The sequence below is a fragment of the Colias philodice genome, chromosome 18 (genome assembly GCF_061535455.1).
Source record: "Colias philodice isolate Cphi_HAF_F1 chromosome 18, ilColPhil1 Martin Lab GWU primary, whole genome shotgun sequence".
In the NCBI taxonomy this organism is placed as follows: Eukaryota; Metazoa; Arthropoda; class Insecta; order Lepidoptera; family Pieridae; genus Colias; species Colias philodice.
In genome coordinates, this window is record NC_143103.1 from 293,708 (window position 1) to 320,797 (window position 27,090).

Genomic DNA, 27,090 nt, shown 5'->3' on the forward strand with positions numbered 1-27,090 from the left:
ATCTGCGATTAAAGACAGATTAATTAATCAAAGTGTTTTATTTATATCTTTTGGACATTATAAATTTTTAAAACTTAGTTAGAGCAAAAAAATGGCGCACAGATTTTGTTCGTGGTGTCTCCTCCATACGGTAGTATTATTATCTCAATCTCGAAATCAAAAGTTATTGATTTGATGTCTCTTTCATATCGTGATCCATACAAAATTAATTATTTTTTAATGAATTCAAAATTATTTAATGTTATTAGAAAATCGAAATAGGCAGTATAAAAAATGATAATGGAAATGGTATACTTAAATAAAACAATTTCTGGAAATCAATATTTTATTTTAACTTACAAATATTTCACAACATTACAACAATAAAATATCTCGATACAAAACTAAATTTTTCCTTTACCTTACACTTACATTAAATCAGTCTGACTGAAAATTATCGAATGGTGAGTTTTTTACCTTTCTAATACAAGTCTTATATTATTTTCTTAATAATAATTAGTGTATGTGTAGTAACAGTTCATCTTTCTTGATAAATTGGCAACAATTTTCTGAAGGTATACTGATTCAGTTTATCCATAATTGAAACAGTAAGGACTTTAATGTAGAGTGAGCAACTTATAAAGTATATATAAGTAAGTACTTAACAGAGTTTGACAGAGGACTGGTTTAAAACTGTATTTTATTTTAATAGGAGTTACTTGTAGGTAATTTTCTTATTCTCCATTTATTTACTTACGGCCTTACTAACAAAAAGTTAAGCAATGGATAAATTTCTACCATAGCTTTGTCCTGCTCTTGCTCACATGAAACGTCAATTAAAAACAAGACAGGTTATTGCAATTACTAATCCATTGCAAAGCGAATGGGTAACATTTTATTAGTTAGACCGTTAGTGACATAGCAAAACTTATTCATTCATATTTATAACATACAAATTATCACCTCATACACTGAATAGTGTGGATATAATGCGGTTTTCTGAAGCGTAAAAATTAGTTTAATTAAATTTTTGCCTGTTTTACTCATAATTTTTTCTGATATTTTTAAGTAATTTCGTTTAGGCGTGAAATATGAATTTAAAAAAAAATACATTCCGACGAACATAGAATCCCTTCATTTTGTTTTTGGAAATTGGTTAAACGTTAAAAGCTTTAAAGTTACGCACGAAAACTTAAAATTACACATTTAGATAATGAAACAACAAAATCACATTCACCATTCCACCCACTCAATCGTTCATTTAAAGTTAATAATTTCTTATTATTCTATGCTCTATGGTCTAACAGCTGGTGGCCAACAATTATCTGCATAGACCATGACACTTCACGTCCATGGTCTACATATCCTGGTCCTGGTCCTGGTCGTGCTGGTCGTCCGCGAGAGAGGCGTACGTGTATTTAAGCAGATAGTGCTTCCGGGGGTCGCGGGCGAAGTCCTGCAGCTCCGGGAGGGACAGCAGCTGCTCTAGCGGTGGGAGGAGGACTTCTATGTCCGAACCTGTTGACAAATTGTAGTTTTTTATTTGGATATCAGTTAAGTGTTAGTTTCGTCGAACTGTTCTGATGAAAATTAGTGCTTATCTGTAACGTATGTATAATTTAACAGTATTATATAAACTAAATATGTCAAAATTCTTCAAAATTGCATGATCTATATCTCTATCTATTTTGAATGACATGCATAATTCAATAAAGACTGGCTTTCATTTTAATGAACCATTTAGAAGTCCAGATGAAATTCTGTTTTTTGAACCAATAATAATAGTAAGAAGACGCATTTTGTGTTTTTTAATGACAAAATTATACGGACCCATAACGTTGAGCAGGTCGAGCAGGCGGTAGAACATCTTGCCCTGCACGCTGAGCTGCGGCTCCTCCCCGCCGCTGCCGCTCCACTCCTCGCACAGGATGGATGCGCTCCAGATCTACATATACATTTCAATTTATAACAAGAAATCAATATTTATCGCTCCAGATCTTTACATACATTACAAATGAAGAAATTTTTAGCGATAAATTTGATTGCGTAGTGGGATTTGCGTATTTACAATTAAAAAGATACGCATATATAAAATCACAAGTAATACTATACATCCATACTAATATTATAAATGCGAAAGTAACTCTGTCTGTCTGTCTGTTACTCAATCACGCCTAAACTACTGAACCAATTTGCATGAAATTTGGTATGGAGATATTTTGATACCCGAGAAAGGACATAGGCTACCTTTACCTACTGAGCCATGCGCACGCGCGGCCTGTGGATAGAGAGCAAGCAAAGGAGCAGGTGGGCCACCTGATGTTAAGTGGTCACCACCGCCCATAAACACTGTGCTTTGCCGGCCTTTTATGGACAAATAAGCTCTTTTCTTGAAGGCCCCAATGTCGTAGTTGTTCGGGAACACAGCAGGTGGCAGATCGTTCCACAGTTTCACCGTACGCGGAAAGAAGTTGCGGGTTTACTTTAATCAGTCGTAAAAATTTCCAATTTTAGGAAGATTAGAAAAATGATTTCAACAATATTGACAGAAAAATTACGATGTCAGGAAAAATTTCTATAAGTCAGGAAAATTTCCATGTCGGGAAAATTTATATATGCTGGAAAATTTCCATAAGGAGAATTTCTATATGCCAGGAAATTTTCTATAAACGGAAAATTTATATACGTCAGGCAAATTTCTATGTCAGGAAAATTTCTATACGTCGGGAAAATTTATATAGATAAGGAAAATTTGTATAAGTCAGAAAAATGTTTATAAGCCAGGAAAATTTCCATACGAAAGGAAAATTTAAACAGGAAATTTACGAAAGGAAAATTTAAACAGGAAATTTTCCTTAAGTCCAGAAAATTTCTATACGCCAGAAAAATGTTTATAAGCCAGAAAAAATTCTAATCGCCAGAAAAATTTCCATGTAAAAGGAAAATTTAAGACAGGAAATTTTCCATAAGTCCGGAAATTTCTATACGCCAGGAAAATTTCTATACGTGAGGAAAATTTGTATAGATTATGTAGCCGCAAAATTATATAGATAAGTAAAATTTCCAAAAGTCCGGAAAATTTGTATAAGCCAGAAAAATGTTTATAAGCCAGAAAAAAATCTAAACGTAAGGAAAATTTCCATGAGAAAGGAAAATTTAAGACAGGAAATATTCCATAAGTCCGTAAAATTTCTATACGCCAGAAAAATGTTTATAAGCCTGAAAAAATTCTATACGTCAGGAAAAATTCTATAAGCCAGGAAAATTTCTATACGTCAGGAAAATTTCTATACGCCAGGAAAATTTCTATAAACAAGGAAACCGATTAAAATCAAATAATATATTTCAATTATTTTTTTACAAAACTCGTACCTTGAGCCGCAAATGGTCTCTCACTTCCGGATCCTCCACAAAGTCGGTGAGATCGAGCGCCTTCTTATAGTCGTACTCTGTTAACGCCTTGATATCGCTGTCCAGGTACATCTGTGAATAGAGACGCGTATAAATACTAGTTTATCAAGTCCTCTTTACAAAATATGTATTTACTTTTTAGATTTTTTTTATGCTCCATTGAAAAGACTACGTTATGAAATCGTTCCTTAATAACATTAAATTGATTTGATCAAATTTAAGCGAACATAGTGTATGGATAGTACAAACAATACAGTTCGTAGCGTTCAACCTATTGTGCTTGCTGCAGTTTCGATCATCCTACTAATATTATAAATGCGAAAGTTTGTGAAGATAGGTGAATATTTGTTACTCTTTCACGCGAGTACTACAGCACCGATTAAAATATAATTTTCATGCACCTCAGAAGGCTCAGAATATGAAATAGGTTACTTTTATTCCGGAAATCTACAGGAACGGGAACTATGCGCATTATTGAAGTGAAAACTTCTTTAGCGGCGTTGAGCACTTTTTCTGTAATGGGTATAAAATCTTAAACTCGCGTCAGGACACGTGACCTGATCGAAAAAGCGTAAGACGGATACCATTCCAAAATATCAAACATGCTCAACGTTAATAATCAAGTTTTCACTTCTGCCGGCACTCCCGGAGTGCAACCCGTCTTTTTTCTTTAAAAACGCGTGCGAAGCCGCTTGTGTAAATATAATCATCTATACATGAGATAGTGTTCTTAGTGTAACGTGTGTCACCTGCACGAGGTCCTGCGGCGCATGCCTCCTGTCCCCCGCGTGCTGCAGCTGTGCGGGCAGCGCGCGGTGGTGTGCCGCTAGTGACAGCAGCTCTTCAGCGCGCTGCCAGGCGGGCTTGCTCTCCGCGGGCTCCACACAGTCGTCCGCGTAGAGGCATAGCTTGCTGAGTGACGCCATCGTCTGCACACAAAGTGTTGGCAATAAGTAATAACCATACACACAAAGTGTAAATCGAAAAATAATGTATAACTTAAAGTTAGATTTAATGTATGGATAATAGAATCTGCGTATTCTTTCAACAACAGCGAATATATTAACTAAATGGAAATTGCGTTTTATCATTTTTAAATTTTAGATAATTTAAAACAAGACCAACTAAAACATTGCAAGCGATTAATATGAATTAAATTATTTTATTACTAGCTGCACTCCGCGGTTTCAACTGCGTTGCTCCGCTTCTGTTGGTTTTAGCGTGATGATATATATAGCCTATAGCCTTCCTCGATGAATGGGCTATCCGACACCGAAATAATTTTTCAAATCAGACCAGTTCTTGAGATTAGCGCGTTCAAACAAACTCTTCAGCTTTATAATATCATTAGTATTGCTTTTTTTTGCGAAATACTATGCAATAATACATGAATGCCGCACTAACCGCCATCCTGTCGACGGACTCCACCTCGTCGTCCGCCATGTCACACAGCACGGCCGCTGCAACCCCGTGCGATGCGCGAGCCAGCGCGTGCAGCGCGTGCAGCTCTTGGCGCGCGGGCGCGGCTTGCAGCCAGCGGCCCAGCGAGCTGCCCCGCCGCGCGCCCAGCGAGCGCAGCAGCAGCGCCCGCCACTCGCCCGGCCCTGAGGCGAGCAGACCGAACGCGGTCTCTGATATACCCTGCGATAGTAAGCATAGATTGAGCTGAGATAACCTTTAATGTTAATAATTAGATAATTAGATAGAGTACTTATTTCACTCTTTGGTGCACAAAATAGTTTAGGAATGGAATATCAAAGAATAAACATTTTTAACGCTATGTTCTCCGTATTTTATTTCATGTACGATACAAAAATATTTTAAGAAAGATTTACTCTTTATTCATATTTTTGTTCACGTACAATCGAATCTTTATTTTGGAAGGCTCAAGGACATCGACATTACGATATCTCACGAATTGAATATACAATTCTTACACGATTGCTATAAATCGAATTAAAATTAATATCTAACGCAACACTATGTGACGACTCGAAGGACCAAAAATTATTATTTACACATTTATCAACTGCAACTAAGACTTTTCAACAAATAAACTAGATAAAGCACCCATACCTGCTGCTCGTATTTGTCGAGATAAGCGTGCAACTGATCGAGACGACGCGAGCGCACGCACATGTCCACCAGCAGCTCTAATTCTAGAAACTTCTCTGCTAGGGCTGCCGCGCGTTCTAACTGGCCTTCAGTTACTGAGGATAATAATATTTATATTTTTCATCTAGATCCACCCTCTTTACATGGAAAAACAATTGAATAATTGTATATTCTGCAAAATTTCAATTTACTAGGTAAAAAATTAATAAAATTAAATAAGAATCGAAAAAAACTGACCGTAAACCGAGATTTGAGTCAGTGTTTATGAATTAAGAAAAAAAAACAATAGATGCAGTAAACAAGTATTTATGACTATCGAATTATATTTATTAATTGGTGTCACAAATATGCATATACATATTATTTTTACGGACTAGCCGTACATCCTGAGTCAGCGATTTACACGATTCAATTACATTACCGTAAAAACAACATCTTTACGAATCAGTCTGCGCTCGCGGCTCGTGTAAAGCGCTCGGGGTGTATGCGCTATATGAACTATCAATTAATATCATCAACTATCAATATCATTTATATCATCATTAGTTTAAAGTATACAATATAATAAAGTGATCAAAAGCTACATCATCTATCAAACTATCAATCTATCAACTTATCAATAAAAGGAGTGTATGGGATATCATATCATATCATTCAGCAGCCCATACATTATTAACAGTAAAACATTGTTTTCATTCGTAAGTATAAAATTGCACACATCACAAAAATACATTTTTATAAATACACACTATAAGGCTGTATGAGATCGCGGCGCAGCGTCTGATATAAGCGCGGCGCGTGCGCAGCGAGCGGTTCTGCGGCCGCTAGCAGCAGGTCTGCGAATGACGCCGCACCTTCCAGCACTTGCGCGCGTAATGTTGCGTCGCCGCAGTTGTGCGCCACTTGCCTGTAAGAATAGATTTACTAAATTTTTTTTTATAAAAAATACTGAACTAAGTTAAAACAATTTTGTACGCGCTTATATAAATTTTCCCAACGCATAGAAATTTTCCTGACGTATAGAAATTTTCCTGGCTTATAGAATTTTTCCTGACGTATAGAAATTTTCCTGGCTTATAAAAAATTTCCTGACGTATAGAAATTTTCCTGGCTTATAGAATTTTTCCTCACGTATAGAAATTTTCCTGGCTTATATAATTTTTCCTGACGTGTAGAAATTTTCCTGGCTTATAAAAATTTTCCTGACGTATAGAAATTTTCCGGACTTATGGAAAATGTCCTGTCTTAAATTTTCCTTTCTCATGGAAATTTTCCTGGCGTATAGAATTTTTTCTGGCTTATAAACATTTTTCTGGCGTATAGAAATTTTCCAGACTTATGGAAAACTAGATTTCCGCCCGCGGCTTCGCCCGCGCTTTCAAAGGAAAACCCGCATAGTTCCCGTTCCCGTGGGATTTCCGGGATAAAACCTACCCTATGTGTTACGTGTGGCGCAGTGGTAAAGTAACTGCCTACTGAGCCGACGGTCCCGGGTTCGATCCCCGGTCAGGGCAAATATTTGTGTGATGGACTCAATTATTTGTTCTTGGGTCTGGGTGTTATTATCTATATATGTATTTATTAAATATTATATTTATCGTCGCCTAGTACCCACAACACAAGCCTTAATTGAGCTTACTGTGGGACTAGGTCGATTTGTGTAATAATGTCCTATAATATTTATTTATTTCCTGGCGTATAGAAATTTTCCTGACGTATAGAAATTTCCCTGCCTTATAGAAATTTTGCCAGCTTATAGAAATTTTCCCAACGCATAGAAATTTTCCTGACGTATAGAAATTTCCCTGGCTTACAGAATTTTTCCTGACGTATAGAAATTTTCCTGGCTTATAAAAAATTTCCTGACGTATAGAAATTTTCCGGACTTATGGAAAATTTCTTGGCGTATAGAATTTTTTCTGGCTTTTAAACATTTTTCTGGCTTATACAAATTTTCCATATAATTTTGAGGCAGAGAAATTTTCCTCGTTTATAGAAATTTTCCTGGTGTATAGAAATTTTCCTGGCTTATAGAATTTTTCCTGACGTATAGAAATTTTCCTGGCTTATAGAATTTTTCCTGACGTATAGAAATTTTTCTGGCTTATAAAAATTTTCCTGACGTATAGAAATTTTCCGGACTTATGGTAAATGCCCTGTCTTAAATTTTCCTTTGTCATGGAAATTTTTTTTTTTTTAGAATTTTTTCTGGCGTATAAACATTTTTCTGGCTTATACTAATTTTCCGGACTTATGGAAATTTTACTTATCCATATTTTGCGGCAGAGAAATTTTCCTCACGTATAGAAATTTTCCTGGCTTATAGGCATTTTTTTATTTATTTTATTTATTTATTTATTTATTTGATTTGCCAACAGATGTACATCTTATATTTATAATATATTTTGAGTATGTGACATAAATTAGCATGCATAGCAAGATGTAGATCCAATTACAGGCAAATACAACATGCATTTTTGAGTTGTATCAAATTATAGCTTCTAATCGTAGTATAAATTCTAATCAGAAAACATTATTCTCATCAGTATAATTTTTATGTAAAACGCTTTTATATGCAAACAAACTAAGAAAGTTGATGTCAACTTTTGTGCTATTAAATAATCTATTATGTTCCCGACAAACTCTAGCAATGACGCTGTTGAAGCCTAAATTGGTTCTATATCTTTTGACAAAAAATACATTGGTTTTCCTAGAGTATCTATCTCCTTGGAACAGCTATATTAATTTTTGATAGAAGATTAGGACAAATATACGAATTTGTAACAATTTTATATAACAACATTTGATCTGCCATCCATCTCCGATGTTTAAGACTTTCCATTTTAAAAAAGTTTAATCTGAGGTCGTATGATTTTAAAGATTTAAGTTTTTGCTGATGAAAAGTAAGTAGATAAAGAAATTTTTTCTGTACAGACTCAAGTCTTTTTATGTGACATCGATAAGATGGATTCCAGACTGGTGAGCAATATTCCAAGAGAGATCTTACTAATGAACAATATACAATTTTTATAGGTAGCACACTTTTGAACATTTTGCAATTTCTCCATACAAACCCAAGAAGTTTTAGAGATTTCGTTACTATATTATTAATATGATGAATAAAACCTAATTTTTTATCAAATGTTACTCCTAAGTCTCGCACTTGGGTTATCTCCTCAAGGATGATATTATTTATGGAATACGAAGATGGTTGAGGTCGTAACTTTTTGGAAAATTTTATAAATTTGCATTTATTTATATTTAACGGTAGCTTATTAGATACTGTCCATTCTGAGATTCGATTTAGATCGTCTTGAAGAAGTTTAGCATCCTCTGTATTATGTATATTTTTGAATATTTTAAGGTCATCCGCGAATAGTATAAATTTTGAGTGATTAATTTCATAGGACAAATCATTAATAAACATTAAAAACAGAATAGGCCCCAAGTGCGAGCCCTGGGGAACACCCGAAGTAGCTACAAATGGCTGCGATTCATAACCATTAACCGTAACTTTTGACGTTCTATTGCCTAAGTAAGTTGCAAACCACTTTAACATTAGACCATGAATACCAACCCTTGACAACTTTTTAAGCAGCAGTGAATGATCCACCTTATCGAATGCCTTACTAAAATCCATATATTATATTGCATCTATTTCTTGACCTCTATCAATAACATCACACAAATCATCAGTGTAAGTGACCACTGACCAGATTAGTTAAGGTAGACATCCCAATACGAAAACCATGTTGTTCAGGTATTAATTCGGCCTTTAAGTGGTATGTTAAATATGGGTATATCAGCGATTCAAAGCATTTTGCAAACACAGATAACAGTGAAATGGGTCTGTAGTTTTGAATATCTCTAGCTTCGCCGCTTTTAGGAATAGGAACTATATTAGATGTCCTCCACTGTGAGGGAAAATAACCGCTATTTAAAGATTTATTATATATTATGTTTAATGGCACTGAAAGGCAATCCAGCGCTCTTATTGATATTCAATTTTCTAAAGGATTTTATCACTGAGGCGTTATCCAATACAATTCTATCCAAAATATTATTTCGAGGAGAAGTTTCATCTATAAGCTGTACTAAATTAATCCAATTACTTTTGGTATAAACGGAAGAAAAGTGTTCAACAAAGGCACTACATATATCTGCAGGAGAGGAATAAACAACATTATTAAGAAGCATTTCCTCCGGTATTATACCTTTAGAATTTCTTTTGGCGGAAATATACGACCAAAAAGCTTTTATATTATTATTACTTAAAGAAACTTCGACGTTTTTAAGATATTTTTGGTAGCTTAGCTTAATCTCGTTATGACATCGAGTTCTCGCTAAGTTAAACTCCAGTTTATCTAAAGGATTTTTATATTTCATAAATTTTTTTCTTATTTTTTCTTTTTCTTTTAAAAGTTTTATTAAATTTTTACCATACCAAACAGGATACAAATAATTTTTGTGCATATGTTTTTTGGGAACATTGTCCTCAATAATATGATTAATAATGGAGTAAAACTTTTCTACCATATCGTCTACCTCATTTATGGTGGCTAATTCCGCATTCCAGTCAATTTCATAAAGTTTGCTTTTGATAACTTCATAATCAGCTTTCATGAAATTAAGTTTCACCACTCTATTCCTTTTTAAAAATTTGTGCACGGGAAAGTCTACTAAAATATTAATAGCCGGATGATAGCAATCGACCCTAGTCAGTGCTGATAAAGCTAGTTCTGTCTTAACATAATCAATATTACTGAGGACTAAATCCAAAATTTTATCATCAGAGTTTAAAACTGTATTGTACTGCCGCAAATTATGTAATGCCAAAAAATCGTTCAAGCAACTAGACATCAAATTAGAATCCACCATAAGTGAGGTCGTTGAGTGACGTTCAGGTTGGGTGGAGGGTATGTCCCATAGAAGTTTACTCGTATTAAAATCACCGACGATTAAGACATTACTGTCCCCTATGTTCGTGAAAGCTTTACTCATTGAAAACAATTCGGATTCCAGTTGAGGGAGTGTCAATGGTGGTGGTAAATAAACGGCGCATATAAAAAGAGTTTTAAAAAAACTATTGTGATTAGTAGATATCTTTATCCACAAATCTTCGCTCTCACTTTCAAAGGAACAGATGCGTGAAGCTTTAATTTGTTTAGAAACAGCAATAAGCACTCCACCACCGTCATTTTTGCGACTACTAGTAGTGGATCGGTCCCGTCTGAAGATTTGGTACCTATCATTAAGAATTTCAGCATCGAAAACACTATTGTTGAGCCATGTTTCCGTAAGTATTATCAAATCATATGTACAGGCGGAACTCGACAGTTTTAACTCGAGCAGTTTACCACGAATACTTCTAGAGTTCTGGTAATAAATATTCAACGAATTCATTGTGATTATTATAAGAGACATTTAAAAAAGGGATATACAATATACATAATATTTTAACCAAGCACTTTGAACTTACTTAAAACGTCCGCATTTTTAACCCACACAGCAGGCGAGGAATCGTTCCTTCTAACCATAACACGGCCATTGCGAACCCAGACGTATTTACACACTCCTTCTTTCTTGAGGATACGAGCTTGAGCGTGAAGTTCTCGGACGCAAGAAGACAGGTGCTCCATCACATAAACTGACTGCTTTTCTCCTCCAATTCCAAGATGTGCGCTATTCAGTTTGTCGCTTGAATTTGTCTTGTTGAATGTAAAATATGAAGCCAGAATAGAATCACGTAGACGTGTCGAGGAGAGCTTAACAATAACAGACTTCGGCCTGTTCGATTTGGGGTTTACTTTTTGCACGCGTGTACAGGAGATTATGTCCTTTTCTATTAAAGGACACGAAGTAATCTTCGCCAGCTGCATTACAGTATTAACCAAGTTTTCATTGGCGTGTTCTGGTAAGCACTGAATTTCGATATTGTTCTCCCGTGCTCGGAGTTCCACTTGATCAACTTTATAAGTTAAATGCTTCATGTTTTCACGAAGCTGAACAATCTCATGACGAAGTTCCGATAATTCAGATTTGGCTTCTTGTAGTTCTTTATAAACTTCGTCATATTTTGATGAAAAGAACTCGACCGATTTTGCTAGTTCTGGAATTAACTTGACATCATTGCGAATTGATTCAAATTCAGTCTTTAACCTTGTTTCAAAAGATTCTGTAAGCAATGACTCCATTCTAGTCAAAATTGTAGACTCGAACAATAAAATACGCTCATTAAAGGTATCCATAGAAATTACATCATCTTTATTCCCGAAATTTGTAATCGTATCACCCGAATCTTTGACCGGGGTGTCGCTGATATCTCCTTTCCTCTTAGTCACCTTGCACTCCGGACATTTCCAAGTCGCTTTATTTTTGCTAGACATTTTCGTAAAGTTTTCTTTCGTGAAATTCACACAAGCGAAATGGTAACATTGTGAGCAAAGTGAACATGATAATCTCTCGGTAATACTAATAACACGGTGACAAGCATTACAGGAACTCATTTTAAGCAAGAAGTATGAACTATCTTAATCTTGAGCGGTTTATAATAAATTATCGAAATAAATATATTTGTAAACAGCACAGCAGTAAATGCTCCTCTTTAATCTATGGTTTGTCAGTACATCAAAAATTTGCACATCAATAAATGCTCTCTTGGCAGTAGTGACAACTTGCAAGAAAAATATTCTTAAAATTTTCTAGGGTAGGTCGAAAAATAATGTTGACATCCAAATGTATGTTTTTTCGTCCAAGTGGTTATTATTTTAACCTCTTGATCACCGTAAGGCCCGATCGGGCCGCGATATGACGTAATACGCCATTCTGTTCAACACCGTTAGGCCCTATCGGGCCACGCTTCCTCATCGACTTTAACCCGAAATATAATATATTTAGAGTCTACTTTTGTTTGAACAAGTTTAGTCATAGACAAACATTGATAAATATGCCATCGAGTCAAACGAAAAAATACAGTGCACTATGGACGCTTCTATATTTTTTATCTACGTTTAGAGGCCTCTTTGTTTGAAGTGTCATTGTGCAACTCGTGCGTGTTTATTGGATTTTTGTAAGGTAAGTACTATAAAATATCGGATAACTGTTACTAAACTGTGTTATTGTGCATATATTGAAGCTCTGTAGATAATTGGTTGTAAAAAATACATTGTAATATGAGTGATTTTCAAGTTCAAAAGTGACTACCTATAGTCGCATATTTCCGGAGATTTCATTGCGATTTAGGTTCGTGAATACTATAAAATTACTAAAACACTCAATTGAAACTAGTTTCCATTCAGATTTGACCTTTTTTCTAATCATTTTTATTAGAAATTTTGTAATAAAAATACGAGAATTTCTGTATTCGATGTATCAAAATAACGGTTTTCTTGATAAATTCTCAGCACGCCATTTTGATCCCTATTTGTATGAATGTACGGAGGTGAATGGCTTGCAAGGCGTATTTTAATAGTTACGGAGGATTGTCGATAGCTTTATCGATAGGTCGACAGATGATTATGGTTGGATGTATAATATAATGATATGTATTTGTAAATATGAAAGTTTGTGTATTCGCCAGAATAAAGTAAATAAAATTTATTACATCTTGATTTTTAACTACTTCAAAAAAGGGAGTTTGTTGATTTATATTTATTTTTATATTTATATTTATTTGATTTGATTGGTATGTATGAGAAATTGTGAGAATTGCAGTTTTCGTGTATGTTTGTCTGTATCAGTTTGTAAATATGAGTGTATAGTTTCATAATTGTATGTATATTTGTAAAATTGTTTGTATGTTTGTCATACATACAAACTTTTCCTCTTTATAATATTTGTATAGATAAAAATGTTTATTTTTTTTTCACAGGATGGAGATAATAGCCTTCGGTATAATAACAAGAATTTTATGGGAATGCCGCCGATTAGGAAATACACATATCCAGCAATATATTTATTTCAAATTGAGTTGAACGCAATGATGATGATGATGATGATGATGATGATAAACATTATAACCACTGTTTATATTTTTCGTGCAAATAAAGCAATTGTAACATGTTGTATTTTTTTATTACCCTATACTTGTATTCCTTACACAAAACGTGACTATCGATAAACTAGAAAAAGAATAGGTACATCCCTAGTGATGTTATTGTTTCGTCGGGTCGTGTTTCAAGTGCCGTTTTTATAAACATCTCAATGTTATTTGTCAAATTGTTTACATAAGTGGATAGCATAGGTCCTTGTTATTTGTATTATAACTGAGAATGCATTTATTTTCTGCAATCTAGTCCATAGAACACGTTTGCAAACTTTGGACATGTAAAACAGCTATACTTTCTTGGTACCTAATAATCATATCAATTTTTATAAGATAGGAAATATATCAATGAGTAAATTGTCGTTTTCAGAATGATAAAATATGGCTTGAATGCGGAATAATTAATTTTTTTGTGAAAGGCAATTTCTGGTCGCCATTTTGGAAATTGCGCATGCGATGTCATCCAAATTTTGATAGTTTGATACCGGGATCGAGGGGTTAAGTGAACTTACTTGATATTTGTGGAAATATTGTTTTGTATTGCAAACGTAAGCTTCAACTAATCACTTGGTGCAGTTTCCAATTCTATTGACAAGTGCTTCTGAATAATAAGAAATTTTATTTACGGAGTGATCAAATACGTTAACATCGACGATGACCGAATGATTAATGATTAATATTTTCCTGACGTATAGACATTTTCCTGTCTTAAATTTTCCTTTCGTATGGAAATTTTCCTGGCTTATAAACATTTTCCTGACTTATAGAAATTTTCCTGACGTATAGAAATTTTCCTTGTTTATAGAAAATTTCCTGGCGTATAGAAATTTTCCTTATGGAAATTTTCCAGTTTCAAAATATCTCCATACCAAATTTCATGCAAATGGGTAGTTTAGGCGTGATTGAGTAACAGACAGACAGACAGAGTTACTTTCGCATTTATAATATTAGTATGGATTGAATGAAAGTTCACTCTATCATATAAAAGTGATTTTTTCGTATAGAAAATAAGGTTATATTTCTATTTTTTTAATATCCTCTACAGTACTCACGTGACGACGTGCGTGTGGTACTTGGCGAGCGCGGGCAGGTCTGAGCGCGCGCTGAGCAGCAGGCACGGCTCGCCCGACCCCGCACCCCCCGCCCCTTTGCCCGCGCCCCCCGCGCCCTCCGCCACCTCCGCCTCGCTCCACGACAGCCACTGTGACACGCTCTTCTGCATATCGCTGAGGATCGTCTGCGGAGTGTACGTTGTGTTAATTTGGTAATTATTTTTTTATTTTCAAAGTTTTAACTATACAGTTATATTTTTTCGTCAAAATCGACTTCATGACTTATTGAAGAGATATTCCATATTTTATAATATTGAGTTTTGTCTATCATGTTCAATAAAAATATCCGCTCTGTTTATGTGTAGCGCAGCACCAAGTGCGTGTGTGTGTGTGTGTGTGCACGTACGGTGAGCGCGTGCAGCGCGTGGTGCGCGTGGTGCGCGGCGGCGCGCGCGTCGTGCGGCGCGGGCAGCGCGGGCAGCGCGCGGCACACGCGCAGCACGCGCGTCACGCGGCGCAGCACCACATCGGCGGCGCTCAGCGAGCCCGCAGCTAGCGCCTCCGACACCTCCGGCTCCTCCTCCTCCGAACGTGTCACCACCTGCGCATACGCATTCTTGTCAATGTATTAAAAACATTATTTATCATAATTCAAATTTTAATTCATAAATTTTTGCACAAATATACTATTATTAGACAAAACCGTAGAATCACAAACGATTTCAAACTCACATGTTGCATGGCAGCGTCCACGAGCGGCGCGCCGGCCTGGTGCAGGCGCTGCAGCGCGCGCGCCGCCGCCAGCCGCGCCGCCAGCGAGCCCAGAGCTTGAGCGGTGCTCATACACCCCGACCCGCTCTCTACACACACATAAATATTTATTTTACATACTACTTACTATAAATAAATTCAAATTCATTTATTTGCCAAAAAACACGGTATACAATTTCTATACGTCAGGAAATTTTTTATAAGCCAGGAAAATTTCTATACGTCAGGAAAAAATCTATAAGCCAGGAAAATTTCTATACGTCAGGAACATTTCTATGCGTCGGGAAAATTTCTATAAGGCAGGGAAATTTCTATACTTACGTCAGGAAATTTTTTATAAGCCAGGAAAATTTCTATAAGTCAGGAAAAAATCTATAAGCCAGGAAAATTTCTATACGTCAGGAACATTTCTATGCGTCGGGAAAATTTCTATAAGGCAGGGAAATTTCTATACGTCAGGAAAATTTCTATACGCCAGGAAAATTTCGATAAGCCAGGAAAATTTCTATACGTCAAGAAAAATACTACTGCGGTTCAGTAGTATTTTTCTTTTATTACAATGAAATTTAGCACACATATAGAAGGTAACATGGATTAACACATAGGGTAGGTTTTATCCCGGAAATCTCACGGGAACGGGAACTATGCGGGTTTTCCTTTGAAAACGCGGGCGAAGCCGCGGGCGGAAATCTAGTCTTATCTATATAATCTGTCCACACACGCACCCTTGCTGACTTGTGCGAGGCGCCGGAACAGGCCGGCGGCGCGCAGGAAGTGCACGTAGAGCGTGAAGGCGCGCTGCTTGTCGCGCAGCTGCCCCGCCGCGTGCAGCGCGCCCGAGCTGCCCAGCGCCACGCGGCTGCTGCCCGACCGGATGCGCCATCTGCACGGACACACGCACAATTACATTATACAATTTATAAAATACATTATTACTCGAACAATTTTTCATCATTTTTATTTATTATTCATTTATGCAGGAAAAAACTTTTACACAATAAAAATGACGTTAACATAACAGAAAATGACATTAACATAAAAAAATAAGAATTTTTGAAGTGAAACTTCTATAGGTGTGTTGAGATTAAAATTCAAAGGTCATGTCATGGAGTAATGCGACGATTTTTGTATCTTTGAAACTTGTCAAAGAAGTTTCACTTCTGGCACACACACTTTATATTTAGGTACGTATAATGGCGCACCTGGGATCCCCCGCGGGCACGTCGTCCAGCATCTCGCCGGCCAGCGCCAGCACGGTGCGGTCGAGCGGCGCGTCCACGTCCCCGGCGGCTCGGGGCGGGAACAGCTCGGCCAGCACGCGCGCCGCACCGCCCGGGCCCTCGCGCCGCACGTGCAGGAGGAACGCCAGCTTCAGCTTGCCCACCGCGTCTGTTGTTATGTCGCTTAGCTGGAATAATACATACTAATATTATAAATGCGAAAGTAACTCTGTCTGTCTGTCTGTTACTCAATCACGCCTTAACTACTGAACCAATTTGCATGAAATTTGGTATAGAGATATTTTGATACCCGAGAAAGGACATAGGCTACTATTTACCCCGGGAAATAAAATAAAATAAATAAATAAAAAATAAAATAGCCTTTATTGCTGTTACCCCCCCCCCCCCCCGGGGAGGCCTTTGTCGACCCCGGGAAATAGGATAGGTTTTATCCCGAAAATCCTACGGGAAGGGGAACTATGCGGGTTTTTCTTTGACTGCGCGGGCGAAACTGCGAGTGGAAAGCTAGTAGTATATAGTATATTGTACTCTGTGCAAATATATTTCTCTGTGTTGGCCTTACTCTGTACACTCCTTCAGCTGCAGTTTCTATAATAAGCGGGTAAACTTTGATATAATAATGCATTTTTATTCCGCTTAAAAGACGGATACACCCTGTACAAGTTAACTTGATCTTTCTGACAAATTCAATTTTTATTCATCGACATAGCTTTGAAACGACATTTTTTTTTAAATTGTAACAATAAAAAAAAATATTGATATAACACAAAAGTCTCTAAAAATTCAAGCGCGGGTTGATAACTGGGTTGAAATTCTTTTAGAATACGACCTTTTCGAATGGTATACGTCTACAAATACACCTCTTTTCGATAATCATTTTAAAAATCGTTTATTATAAAAAAAATTGTACTAAAGTCACCGTCACTCGTTACGACAAAGTAAAATCAAAAGATTTTAGAGACAAACCTATATATTTATTCTTATTAAAAATTCAAAATAAATATAAACACCTACCTCGTTTGGATCGATCTCGTAGAAAGTGAGATTCCCTTCGTACATGTCCGAGGGACATGGTGACCCCATCGGACTGCCGCTGAATGATCTGTTGGAATATAATTAACATTTATTACTACATAATGTTTGATGAAATTTAGTATTTTACATAACTAAAGTGTATTAGTTTTTAAAATAGTATCATAAATAATCTGACAGGTGCGATCTTGAGTACGGGCGGACAACAACACAACCTCAATTTTTTTTTTAACAATCCCCTTTATATGGTCCTACTCATGATATAAATGCATGATATAAATGATAATGTTTGTCATAATTTTTAAACCGATTTTTTTTTACAATTGCAAGAATTGTTATTTCTCAACAGGATTTTTTTTATATTCTTTAAAAATCCGTATCTAGTGTGTAGATGTACATGTGTTGAAATAGTAAAATGTCCCTCACTGCGGCGGGTGGGTGTGGTGCGGCGCGCGCAGACGCAGCAGGCCGTGCTTGCGGGTGAACAGCGCGGCGCCGCTCGCGCCCAGCGCGGCCCCGCACGCGCCCAGCACGCGGTCGCCCTCCGCGCCCACCTCCACGTGCTCCACCGCCTCCGCAGACAGGGACGCTAACCAAATTATTGGTAATCAGAACACAATTTAAAATTATTTGTGAAACAGGACAAACATAAATAAACTTTAATTTGGTTTCAAAAAATAGGGATGAATGTAATTTTGATTCATAACTTGACAATTTAGAATTTTCACTTTACATATATCTAAATATATTATGTTTCCACATTTTTTATTGACTGACCAGTTGGCTTGGTTGGTAGTGGTCCTGCCTTCCGAGCCATAGGTCGTAGGTTCGATTCACACCCGAGGCAAATATTTGTATGATGAACATTTGCTCTGTCTGAGTGTTAATTATCTATAAAAGTGTTTATATAACATTATATATGTATGTTCATCAGGCATCTGGTTTCCATAACACAAGCGAAAGCTTAATCTGGATCAGATCGTGCCATGTGTGAAAATTGTCCTGAAATATATATTTTATTTCAGCAGGCCCCACTCACGGTCGGCGGGCACGATGGCGAGCGCGCTGGGCCAGTACAGCAGCGCGCGGGCGGGCGGCAGCGGCGCCAGCGGCACGCAGCGCGGCGGCTCGTCCGGCCCGCGCACCGCCACGCCGCACAGCGCCACCACGCGGGGGCTCTCCGGCTGCTCCACGCTGACGTGCGCTGCGGGGGATGGACTTTATTGTGTAAGACATAAGGTTGCATATTGCGTGATAATCATTAAAACAAAGTCTCATTTAAAATTGTAATGAATTTTTGACAAGTTATTAATATAAGTGAATGTATGAGGGGCAAATTTTTAACAAGTAAAATTTTGAAAATTGAAGAAGTTGAAAAAAATTACACTTCTTAAAATATTTAATACAAAATTAAAATATCACACCTAATGCATATCGCATGTCACTGGGTCGACTCTGGTTGAAGGCGGCGACCAGCACCACCAACAGCAGCAACATCCGATCACCGATCGGATGCACATCCAACGCCATTATCTCCATTGTACTTGGCTCTCCTAGAATTGACAAATACAATGTTAACTAATATTATGAAAATTAAAGAAATGGACAATATACAACTTATTTTTTTTTCAAGGTAGTTATTAGGTGACACTTTTCAAAATTTATTTATTTACCTGTTGAACATATTAAGATTAAATATTTTTTCACACAGATAGCACAACACAAAACTTCATCTAAAGCAACGGTTACCATGGTTACCTCGGTCGCCATGATTGCCGCGGTTGCCATGGCTACCCACCGTGCGGCGCGAGGTGCGCGCGCGCGAACGCGTCCACGAGCGGCCTGCGCAGGTGGTGCTCGTGCAGGCCGGCGCCGCCCCACAGCTGCAGCAGCGGCCCGCCGGCCACCATGCACACCAGCTCCGAGTTGTCCTCCGAGCTGCTGCCGAGCGGCGGCAGGATCACCACGCCTACTAGCTTCTGTCAAGTATATCACAGATTCACATCTAGTAATCTAGATAACCATTAAAAGTTCTTATGCAAGAAACATTAATGAGCATAATATTGACAAAGTATTTTTTTAATTTATTTATTTGTAATAATCATATGCACACAAGTTATTTGTCCAATGCAACAGTGACTTAAAATTATTTACTAAAATTAAAAGTAAAATGAACGTTTCAACAAATTTTACGTCAGTCAATAAACAACTTTTGCAAACTTACAGTATCAGCATGAGCAGGCATGGATCCAAAAAAAAGCAGTGATACTCGTCGGCCGATACCACCGAGCCAGCCACTTGGTGGTCGTAACATTTGGCACGTCACTGTGGGTCTGCCTTCTGTTTAAATTATAATATCATTTAATGCACATGACAATCGAAAATAAGCAACATTTATCAATGGCAATAATACACTGCTTAGTTTATTGTGATGTAGAAAGAAAATCAATAAGTACCTTAATATGAATAAACATTAATATTCTTTTATTATTATAGTTTGCATTATTTGATCAAAAGTACTTATTTTTGTTCAACATTCTCAAATAAGACAAAAAAACGAATAAAAACAAACATACCTCGGCTCGTATGAATCCTCACAAGCGTACATGTAGTTGTTGCCAACAACAGTGACCCCACAGTAGCCCCACTCTCATCTGTCCTCGCGACCAGTCGATCACACTCCTGGCCCGCTAACTCACAGGTGATCTCACTGTACGCACCCTCCTGGCCCACAGAGGCCCAGTATCGTACCACACCCTCTGGTGATACTCCCACACATGATGGCATTGCCTGGAAGAAATTATTTTTTAAAGACATTGAATTTTTTTAATATTTTGAAGTGAAACTTCTTTATCGGGGTTGTAAAAAAATTTAGTGCAAGATTTTTTCGTGACGCGTGACATTTTTCCCTTACGCGCCATCTTTTTCTAATCCCTACCACGCGTGATTCGACGTATTTCTGTAAAGTTGCATATTATAGTAAATTATTTTTTGAAAAATAAGGTCATAAGGAAGTTTCACTTCTTACGTCTGTAATTTACTAGTACGCACACATTTTTTTTTGTATAATGTCATAAGATGGTGCATTGTAATCAATAAAAATCTAAGTGTATGATGTTCATCAAACTATTATTCATGTATATTCAAGATCAGAAAAAAATTAACACAGTTCAGTTCTTTTATTACTGTTACATACTGTTAAGAAAATATAAAACACACAGCAAAGCGCAAATAAAAAAAATAGTTCAAATATAATACAAACATGCACTCAGTTTTATCATAAAACAATAATTTTAATTGAATAAATATACAGATATTTGAGCCACTAAGTAATTATAAATAAGATCTAAAATAACTAAATGTTATACCTGTTCATTATCTTCATAAAATATCATAACAAGATCAGCTTTGTGCGCCAGGTCAGTCTGTGGTAAGGTTAATTCCCTTGCTGCAGTGGGGCCTGATGATGATCCAGTAGCTTCTTGAGGCCAGGCAAGCACTCTCCGTCCCGTCACCACCCAGCACCAGCCACATGGAGACATACGAACACTCACATCACCACTCGCTAAAAAGAAATGTAAAAATTAGTTAATATTTAGAAGTTTACATTGTATATCTACCGCAAATAGTATGAAATAATGAAATAATGAAATAATTTATTTGCAGGAATTGTGGTTAATACAAGGTTTTACAATAATATATTACAATAAAGTCCGCACAACTCGCCAGCAAACTGGCATGCAAATACTTATGTGTATTTAACTCACTAAAATACAATATATTTTTAGATTAATTTTAACATTTTACATTACAGTTATTATTATCATCTATCTTTAGTGTTTACAAGCAAAGAACTCATTTATATTATAAAAGCAATGAGATTGCAGCCGCTTTTTTAATTTAAGTTTAAACAATTGCATGGGCAATTCCTTAAATGCCATTGGGATTCCGTTATATATCTTCGCACTCATAACATGGCTGTTTTTGCTACATAAAGCAGTGCGACAAATTGGAAGTTGCAATCTGTGAGGATCCCTGGTTGGGTACTGACTATTTTGACAACTTTTAATGTACATATAGGGATGCTGTTTTACAAATATACCAACCTCCAAGATGTATAAAGAAGTAAGTGTTAAAAGTCCGAGTCGCTTAAATAAGTCTCGACAACTTTCTAAGGGCCCTACTCCACATATTGCTCTGACACACCTTTTCTGAGCTATAAAGACTTTGTTTACGTTTGTAGAGTTGCCCCATAAAATAAGACCATACCGAAGCAACGATGAAACATAACCATGATATGCAATGATTGCCGCTCTCTCATCAATAATCTGTTTAATTCTTCTGAGGGCAAATACAAACTTATTTACACGGGTACAAACAGAATCCGTGTGAGCTTTCCAATTTAAGTGGTTGTCTAATGTGATACCTAAAAATACCGTTTCAGTAACTTCGTCAATACGTTGTCCATTATAAATTATGTCAAGGTTATGTCTAATGTTATGATAATTACAGAATTGCATTAGTTTTGTCTTTGTAATGTTAGGAGTTAAATTATTATATTTTAGCCATTCTGTTACATTTTTGATAGTCAAATAGATGTCTTCTTTGTAGGTAGTCAATTTGTTACGAGGTATGGTGATGGATACATCATCCGCGAACAGAGTACATTTATGTTCTGTAACGTTAGGAAGATCATTTATGTACAATAAGAACAGGAGAGGCCCGAGGATACTGCCTTGTGGCACTCCGTATTTATTATGTACGTATTGTGATCTTACCGACTTTTTTAACGAATTGTTGTCTATATACGATATCTCTACACATTGCATACGGTTAGTCAAGTATGAGGTCAGCCACTTGTGCGCTGGACCTCTTATTCCGTAGAGAAAACATTTTCTGAGTAGAGATTCATGGTCTACACAGTCAAATGCACAGCTCATATCAAAGAAGACTACAGATACCTCATTACGCCTATCAATGTTGTCAATTATATTTTTAGTCAATGTGTGAGTTGCGAGTGTGGTCGATTTACCTTGTTGAAATCCATTCTGCTCTTGTTTAATGATATTAAATTTACTTATAAATCGATTTAACCTGCTATACATAATTTTTTCATAAATCTTTGCTATTATTGGTATAAGGGTAATTGGTCTATAATTGACTAATTCCTGTCGTTTGCCTTTTTTATGTATAGGTCTAATGATTGAATATTTGAGTCTATCAGGGAATATACCTTGTGTAAGAGATAGATTAAGCAGATGGACTAATACAGGACATATTACTTTTATACACATTTTAATAGTACATGTTGGTATATTGTCATATCCTACTGCTGCAGTATTATTCAAGGATTGTACAGCTTTATAAACATCGGATTCTATGCACGGAGATAAGAAAATAGAGGATTCGTTAGACACAATACTATACTTAGCAGAACCAGAACCATTAGCGGAGTTATGTCTATTGAAAAACGTATTGAATGCTTCTGCAATTTTAGCAGGTTCATTTATTACAATATCGTTTTGTGATATATATTCGATATTTTCAGACATGTTATTATTATTAATTTTATTTGATATTATATTCCATGTCGCTTTTGATTTATTTTTTGATTTATTTATATAATTGCGGTTGATACATTTTTGAGAAGATACAATACACTTTCTTAAAACTCTTTCGTATTTTTTATAATTATTTCTGTTATTTTCAGATTTACTTTTGTAGTATGTATGACGAAGCTTACGTTTATTCCGACTTGAGATTTTTATACCTTTTGAAATCCATTTGGGTGATGCTACACTGTTCTTTAATTTTATTTTGTTTATAGGAAAGCATAGATCAAAAAATAATTTAATTATGTCATGAAATTCATTGAAAGCTTCATTACTTGAGGTTTGTTGTAGAACTTCGGTCCAGGATAAGCTGTTTAGAGCATTTACAAATTTCTTCGTATTTTCTTTACTGTAACAACGTTTTTTTATAAAGATGTGATTTTTTTTCTTCACTGTGGCAATGGGAAATTGTAACGTTTGGCCAGTTTCATGGTCTGACAGATCAAGAAAATGAACTTTGCCAATTGACTCTCTAATGTTACTTATGATAACATCCAAGCAGGAGTTTCGCCGCGTGGGTTGGTTAATGTGCAAATAAAGGTTGTAGGCCATTAAGATTTCTTTAAAACTATTGGAAATGGGAGTATTTTTTAAAATATCAATGTTCATGTCGCCAGCAATTATGATTTTTTTATTTGATTTAAAAGTCATTTTATGTAAAAGAATTTCAAAAATGTTTAGAAAGTTGGTACTATTAGAATCTGGTGTCCTATAGATACAAATAATAATCATTTTCATATTTGGTATTTCGACTCCGCAACATTCAAATACTTTTTCCACCGAAATTTCATTACAGTACGGTATATTAATTGATTGTATAGTTTTGTCAGTTAAGATACATACTCCTCCTCGCTTTTCATTGCGTCTAGAGAAGGAACTTGCAAGTTTAAAGTTTTTTAATTGTATGCATGTTTCGTGTCCTGCTTTTATAAAAGTTTCCGAAAAACAAATAAAGTTAATTTTATTACCAAATTCCGAAAGCTCGTTAATTGTAACTTCAATAAGTTGCGTTTTGTTAAGTAGGCCCGCAATATTTTGATGTAATAGACTAGCTACGTTAGACTCTTGTTGTTTAGCTTTCGAAAAAATGTTACTGACGTGTCTGGAATCGAACTACGGTGTAACTCCGACGGCTTTGAACATTTTGTTTTTGAAACAATAGGAAAGTAGTATGGTATGGTACCTTTTTCAGGAGGCAACTCTTTTTTTACAGAAAACGTTTTTTGTCTTTTATAATGGCTTTTTTTGAAAGTTAAAAATGTTTTTGTATAGTAATACATGTCAATTTTATAGTTGAGAATTTTACAAAGTTCAAAATAATACATTTTAGTTGTCCTATAAAAGGGTTTTAGATTTACAAAGTCACAGTTTTTAAAATTATTACATACATAAAATAACATCTCATTTAGCTTTTTTTCGCTTAGGTACAGATTATTAATTACACTTAACAAGATTACTTTTGCATTTTTAACATTTCTTAGGATAACTATGAGTTCTGACATTATTTCGAAGGGATTTTTGTCATGCTCGCCAATACATAAAATTAGGACATTATTGGGAGAATCTGGAAAATTGGAAACATTTTTCGTTATTTCAGGGGTTGAGGCATACGGTTTTGTAAACGAACTTATCGCATATTTTAGGTACTTTGTCTTTTCCCTGCTTTGTATCAATGCGGTTGATAAACCGATACATTGCTGTCCACCTAGGATTAGTATTTTGTTCTCATTTGTCGACTCATTCAGAGGTAAATTAATAATGCGTTTATTATCTGTATTATTTTTTAATTCAGCGCCATCTAGCGAGAGTACTGATGTGGAAGAGTTTGCCTTCGCGCCATCTTGTGTTGGATAGGGTGCTTCATTATTTATGAATTTATCTATTGGACACTTTGAATTTGTCGATTTTTCTTGTTGGCCATCTAGTGACGAGGAGCATGCGTTTTTCTTAGATGTTTTATGATTCGATGTTGAGGGTAGCGATATTTTTTCAAGTGAGGCTATGTAATCTTTGTTTTGTTTATAGTTTAAATTCAAGTCTGTGCAGCTATTACTAAGTTGCTCATCAAGAGTAGATTCATTTAAGTATTTATGCCGTTTTCTAACACTTGAAGTTTTTAATATGGTGGGCGTTGTGCAGATAGATTTATATTGTGATATTGTGATTTGTTGTGATGAGGTAAGTTTTTTTAGGGAGTTTATTTCTAAGTTTAACTCGTCAATTTCATTATGTGCAGCTTGTAGTTGATAACTTAATTTTCGGATTTCTTCTTTAAGTTCTTCTCTGTCATTTATTACAGTTGATAAGTCAGGTAGGCTTTTTGGCGAAATAGTGGAATGCAAGGACCTGAATGAAGAGTTTAAGGATGTATTCAGTGTTTGCGATTTATATTTCCGCAGAGTTACGAATTCTTCATCCATATTTAGATTTAGATAGATTTCATGTAATGACTCGTGCTATAATCAGTATTTAGTAGTGATAACCCTTATAGATATATACCAGCTGTTTTAGTATCTAGATGTCTCTGATGTCATGTAGGTAGTAATAACGCTGAGACCGTTATTATCGAGACAAGACTTAATTTAGGTATATATTTTTTCCTCTAGAATTTATTTTCTATGTTGAAAATTTGCATTTTAGTCAATTCCACTAGTTATTTGTTATTCATTTATCCTTGAAAGTTGTAGTTTGAATTTGGAGTTGTTGCTTGATTTCGAGAGTTTTAACAGTTACGGTTAAAGTAAATTTTATTTGTCTTACTATATGGAATTTTTGCAGTATTTTAGGTAACTTACGGCACTTATTGTGAGCAGTGAAATAAAATCCATTTACACAATTGTTTTTTGTTGAATTCTTCTCAGTTCAAATCACTTTTCTTGAATTTGAGTGACTGACTTTTTGTTCGGTCATTTATTTTATTACTGGAATTTGTTTCACTTGGATAACACTTACACTTCTTTATTGTATCTAACTTAAGAATTTAGACTATATTTTACTTGAGTTTTATCAGTATTTTATTTTTAAATGTAAAAATACTACGGAGCGGATTTTGACGTAACGGTCAACGTCGAGCGAGCGTAAGTATATAATCATAATTATATTAAAAAATAAAAATATTTAATTTACCAAATGTGAGCGCCTCTGTGACCATCACGGGTAAAGGCATGCCATAAGTTTCAATGGTACTGTGACCAATCTTGTAAATGACATCACCCGATTCCTGCTGCGGAGACTGGGCATATTTGCTAAAATCAGACAGAAACATATTTTAAACAGGTAAACATTTTAAATCTTGCTAAGCAACAACAATTTTAAAATATAAATATGTAATAGAAGCGCAAAGGTTAAGGTACCTTTGATTCTTCTTTGATGATGATAGTCCTATAGGCCTTCTGCCAGAAATAGATTGTCTTACTCTGGGAGAGAAGGGACTTTTCATTCCGCCCGTGCTACTATAATCCATATTGTATTTTTAATAGAAACTATAAATACAAAATTTAATTAACCGCCACCCGCCTTTAAATCGATGATCACTTATTTCGACAGTTGACATTCCCGAGTGACATTCGGACTCTGACAGCAAAATTGACGTTTGTTTTTTTTTTCACTATAGCAGCCACAGATAGCAGCCGTGCAGCCACACGTGCAGCAGAGTCACTTCCGAACAAGATTAAAAAAAAATATATTTAAAAAATAAAAATAAAACAAGTTGAGTGAGATGGTGAGTTTGAGTTTAATTTTTAAAAAGTTTGAAGTATCAACTTTTAATGCTTAAAAAATATATTAATAATTTTAAAATAATATCCGTTTAATGTTTGATAATCGTATATATT

At 35.7% G+C, this 27,090-nt stretch overlaps 1 protein-coding gene and 1 long non-coding RNA gene across 2 annotated transcripts; one reads left to right on the forward strand and one right to left on the reverse strand.

Moving 5' to 3' along the window:
* Positions 1–307: 307 nt before the first annotated feature.
* Nup133 (nuclear pore complex protein Nup133) lies at positions 308–26,806 on the reverse strand. Its single transcript, XM_089706955.1, has 22 exons — positions 26,611–26,806; positions 26,384–26,502; positions 21,014–21,210; positions 20,222–20,435; positions 19,870–19,985; positions 19,444–19,624; positions 19,070–19,198; positions 18,685–18,849; positions 18,072–18,234; positions 17,628–17,715; positions 16,575–16,780; positions 16,098–16,255; positions 15,334–15,461; positions 15,008–15,202; positions 14,602–14,786; positions 6,255–6,412; positions 5,467–5,600; positions 4,795–5,031; positions 4,140–4,319; positions 3,352–3,462; positions 1,810–1,924; positions 308–1,497 (listed from the first exon to the last, which is right to left on the reverse strand). The coding sequence occupies exons 1-22, from the start codon at positions 26,718–26,720 to the stop codon at positions 1,337–1,339; spliced, it is 3,450 nt and encodes a 1,149-aa protein (XP_089563081.1). The 5' UTR covers positions 26,721–26,806; the 3' UTR covers positions 308–1,336.
* LOC149480205 (uncharacterized) lies at positions 12,374–13,566 on the forward strand. Its single transcript, XR_016317087.1, has 2 exons — positions 12,374–12,579; positions 13,376–13,566. It is a non-coding gene; the product is annotated as an uncharacterized LOC149480205 (long non-coding RNA).
* Positions 26,807–27,090: the final 284 nt, after the last annotated feature.

What these genes read in the sequence shown, in the direction of transcription:
- Nup133 (XM_089706955.1), bottom strand. Translation starts at nt 26,720, where the DNA reads ATGGATTATAGTAGCACGGGCGGAATGAAAAGTCCCTTCTCTCCCAGA. An exon ending in CACAGAGGCGCTCACATTTG is followed by an intron (nt 21,211 to 26,383) that starts GTAAATTAAATA and finishes ATTTCTTTTTAG; the next exon opens with CGAGTGGTGATGTGAGTGTT. An exon ending in CGCGCACCTCGCGCCGCACG is followed by an intron (nt 19,199 to 19,443) that starts GTGGGTAGCCAT and finishes TGTCAATTCTAG; the next exon opens with GAGAGCCAAGTACAATGGAG.